Source organism: Acanthisitta chloris, unplaced genomic scaffold (genome assembly GCF_000695815.1).
Source record: "Acanthisitta chloris isolate BGI_N310 unplaced genomic scaffold, ASM69581v1 scaffold2657, whole genome shotgun sequence".
Lineage (NCBI taxonomy): Eukaryota > Metazoa > Chordata > Aves > Passeriformes > Acanthisittidae > Acanthisitta > Acanthisitta chloris.
Window position 1 is genome coordinate 1,377 of NW_008681855.1, and position 3,842 is coordinate 5,218.

Below are 3,842 nucleotides of genomic sequence, written 5' to 3' on the forward strand. Positions count from 1 at the left end.
AAACATGTTAAAATTCTTTTATATGCTTACTTATTTTAAAAACAACTAATATTAACCATCTAGGACCACTGTGAATTGTGTTAGATACTGCTTTTCCCATCTGCAAAAATAAACAAAACCAAATGTAATGAGAACAAAAATAGCATATTTATTATTAGATTGTTAGTGACAAGCATTTAAGAGAACTGGAGTTTTCTTGATAGCCCTGATGATGCTGGTTCTCAGTCCACTTAAACCCTGAATTTGTTTTGCCTGCTCTTTCACTGTTATGAAGAGGAATTTATCTTCATTTTTCATTCTTCTGAACTATTCTAAAAAAAAAAAAAAAAAAGGGAGGGGGAAGGGGAGGGCAGGGGAAAGGAACAAGAAGTCTAACATACACAAAAGTTAACCAACTTTATTGGATTGTATAATACAAAATATTACAGTTATTTGCAGAGTCGGTTAACAACTTTATTGGATTGTATAGCACAAAATATTACAGTTATTTGCAGAGTCCTTAATTGAATGTACCAGCAGCGCTACCGGATACTGTCTTTTCAATTATGTCCTTGAATGTGGAGCACAGTTCACTGCAGTAACTGAAATCTGGCTCGTTTTCATGTCCTGAAATGTGATCCCTTCTCAGTGAACTGACAGAATCATAGAATTTTAGAAGTTGGAATGGACCTTATAGATCATCTAGTCCCAACCCACTGCCATGGGCATGGAAACCTCCCACTAGACCAGGTTGCTCAAGGCTCCATCCAACCTGGCTTTGAACACTGCCAGGGTTGGGGTATCTACTACCTCCCTGGGCAACCTGTGCCAGTACCTCTTGATAAGCTGCTGATTCTCTGGGCCACCAACCTGTAAGTTCCACCTCTTTCCTCCAGACGCTGTTTGTCACTTGTAAAGATCCATGCTGTAGAAGAGAACGCTGCAAAGGATCAGGGGTGCTTTTTGACATGCCTCTCAGAAAACTTGTCAGTGTGCTCATGCATGTTTGGTTCTTATATTTTTGTCCTGCAGAGATGATGAATATGCTGTCTGGCATCAAAGTCCCCCAGAGAAAGTAACATCTTAAAGGTGTCTTAAAGGCCAAATGAAAGTTCTTGTCAAGAGCAGAATAAAATATAAAATTGTTTTCATAAAGGTATTCTGTAAGTAAAAACAAACCAGCCTATCCAGAACCACCTGCATATAGCTTCCTACCTCTTTCAAAAATAAATGCGTATATTGGCCATTATATGCTGAAATGACCCAATTTCTGCTTTTGCTGATATATTTACCCATTTTAAAAGCATATACAAAGTCCAGAAAGTAGCTGATGTACAGGGCCTTAAAAAAGAGTATGCAGCTGAGAATCTTGTAAATTAGACCGTGTAGAATGTTTTTGTTACACTTCCCTTGTGGATGTAGCTCAAAAGTGGTGCTTAATATGACAAAACTGAATAAGTCAAAACAAGTGGTTTGATATGCAAAGATTTCCCTATTTCACTTCCTGCTTTCACAGGCACTTGGCATTGTAAAATCTCTTTGTGACTGTTTGAAACGTTTGGTTCTTTGTAAATATTATTTAAAAGCCTATCTAGAGAAGTTGGAAAACAGAAATTGCCCTGCTGGATAAAAACAGTGATCAAAATATTCACTTGTACTTTCTGTCTCCAAAGTTTGCTGATACCATATGTCTTAGGGGAAATATAAGAAATCATACCTGTTTTTAAAACAAAAAAGAGGTGCTCTATGTCCTTGACTCTGGAGAACAGGGAATATTTTTGCTTATTCAGATGTTTTGACAACTTAAATATGTTTGTAACATATGCTTATCTCTAAAAACATCTGTGTCAACCCTCTTCAGAAATAATTTTCACACTTCTGATGCTTTTGTGGTTTTGCAGCCATTACAGCTGCATTAATTTTTTTATTTTAACATTTTTCTCTTATATAGGCTAGAAAAATGGCAAGCAAATCAATGTGCTAGAAAGGTAAACCCCTGATGACTTGATCACACTTGATCTACCCTGGTTGAAGCTCCATGTGCAATACTTGATTTAAAAAATACTCCTACCACACTGATTTTCTGATCAATGATAGGTCATTATATTAGCTTTTTAGTATGAATAGCATATAATACAGCAGTTGATTAATGAGAGTCTTCTCAAATATCAAACTCTAAAGTCACTCACTCAGGTATCAACCCCTAGTAGTTAAAACTGTGACGAGAAAGAGCTAAGAGATTAGTACTCAGCCATATACAAAGGAAAATTTACCTTGAAATATCAGAGTCTATTCTAAGTATGTAAAATTTTCCATATTGCTCATAAAGATTCTATATCACAGACCTCAGTAATTTAGCATTAGTTACAGAGATACACAACCAGCCTAGGAAAAGAGTTTAAATCAGAGAGGTATGTTGTGTAATGTACAGTCAAGAGATGTTTCCAAAGAACCAGTGTAAATTTCTGACCTCTAATTCACATTCAAAAATCAGTTTATGAGCCTGCTATCTCAGGCCCTCAACCTTTGCATGGTTTTGGGCCCTACAATATGAAACTATACATTCACAAAAGGAACACTTTTTTTTCCTCTACAGAATCTCACATTAGCATATCTAGGTAGCTAAGTTGATACATCCTTTGCATTTATTTACAAATACCCAAATCCATGAGCAAATGCAAGCTTTGGTAAATATGTATTCTGGGATTATTTTTTTTGCAGCTGCTATAAATCCAAAATCCAGGACAGATTCTGAATGCTTTCTCCAGAGACTTGAATTCAGTAAAGTCAATTCCACTTTTTCACTAGACACAACTTAGAATGCAGCAGAAACTTCTTGTTCTCCAGTAGATTGTGTGTAGGTGGAGCTAGCTCGTTCAGGTGTTTCAACATAGAGAAAGGGACAGTGTTTACAGAAATGGAATGCAATCTGCTTTCGGAAAAAGCTGTGAAGATACTTCCTAAATTTTTCTCCAGCAAAGGCATAAATTATAGGGTTGATACAACAGTGGATCATTGAGATCGTTTCTGTCACCTGGATTGCTATGTGCAGTTGACCATTGCCTTCACAAGTAGAGATGGAAAATGCACCTTGAAAATCACGCAAGAGAATGCAAATGTTGTAAGGTGCCCAGAAAAAAAAGTAGATAATCATGATAATAAAAATAAGCCTGACTGCTTTATGTTTCTTCTCATTCCTACATTGCAGTAATGTCTTTATAATTTGTGTGTAGCTGCAGATCATAATCAACATTGGAATAAAAAGTCCCAGGATGTTCATTTTTAAGGTCAGGAATTGCTTCCATACGATTCTCTGCTCTGGTGGATAATGAGCACTGCAAGTATAGCCTGAATTTTCCTTCTGAGTTTTGTGAAATACTACCCCAGGAACAGAAGCGAAAACAGCAACAGCCCAAGTGACAGCACTGGTGAGGATGCCATAGGTAACTGTCCTGGCTTTCAGAGCAAACACTGCGTGCACTATGGCCAAGTACCTGTCTAGGGTCAACAGGATTATGAAAAAGATGCCACTGTAGAAGCCAAGGAGGTAAACACCTGAGAGAATTCGACACAGTGCCTCCCCAAAAATCCAGTCGTGAGCGGCGTAATAAGCCCAAAAAGGGAGAGAAAACACAAAGAGCAAATCAGAAATGGCCAAGTTGAGCAGGTAGATATCAGTCATACTCTTCAACCTCTTGTATTTTACCAGGATAAGGACAACAAGCATGTTGACTGTCAGGCCAAATATCACCACCAAAGGATAAAGTGGTGGCAAAAGTTTTGCTGCAAAGTGCTTTTCCTCAGTTCCAGGGCAAGGTGTTGAATCACTATAGTCAAATTCTGTTGTTGCTGTCCAGTCGATG

At 37.6% G+C, this 3,842-nt stretch overlaps 1 protein-coding gene across 1 annotated transcript; it reads right to left on the bottom strand.

The window, feature by feature from the left end:
• Positions 1-2,697: 2,697 nt before the first annotated feature.
• Positions 2,698-3,823, bottom strand: LOC103805585 (C-C chemokine receptor type 5-like). Its single transcript, XM_009078240.1, has one exon. It carries the CDS (start codon positions 3,704-3,706, stop codon positions 2,795-2,797), a length of 912 nt encoding a protein of 303 aa, XP_009076488.1. The 5' UTR covers positions 3,707-3,823; the 3' UTR covers positions 2,698-2,794.
• Between the last annotated feature and the right edge of the window lie 19 nt (positions 3,824-3,842).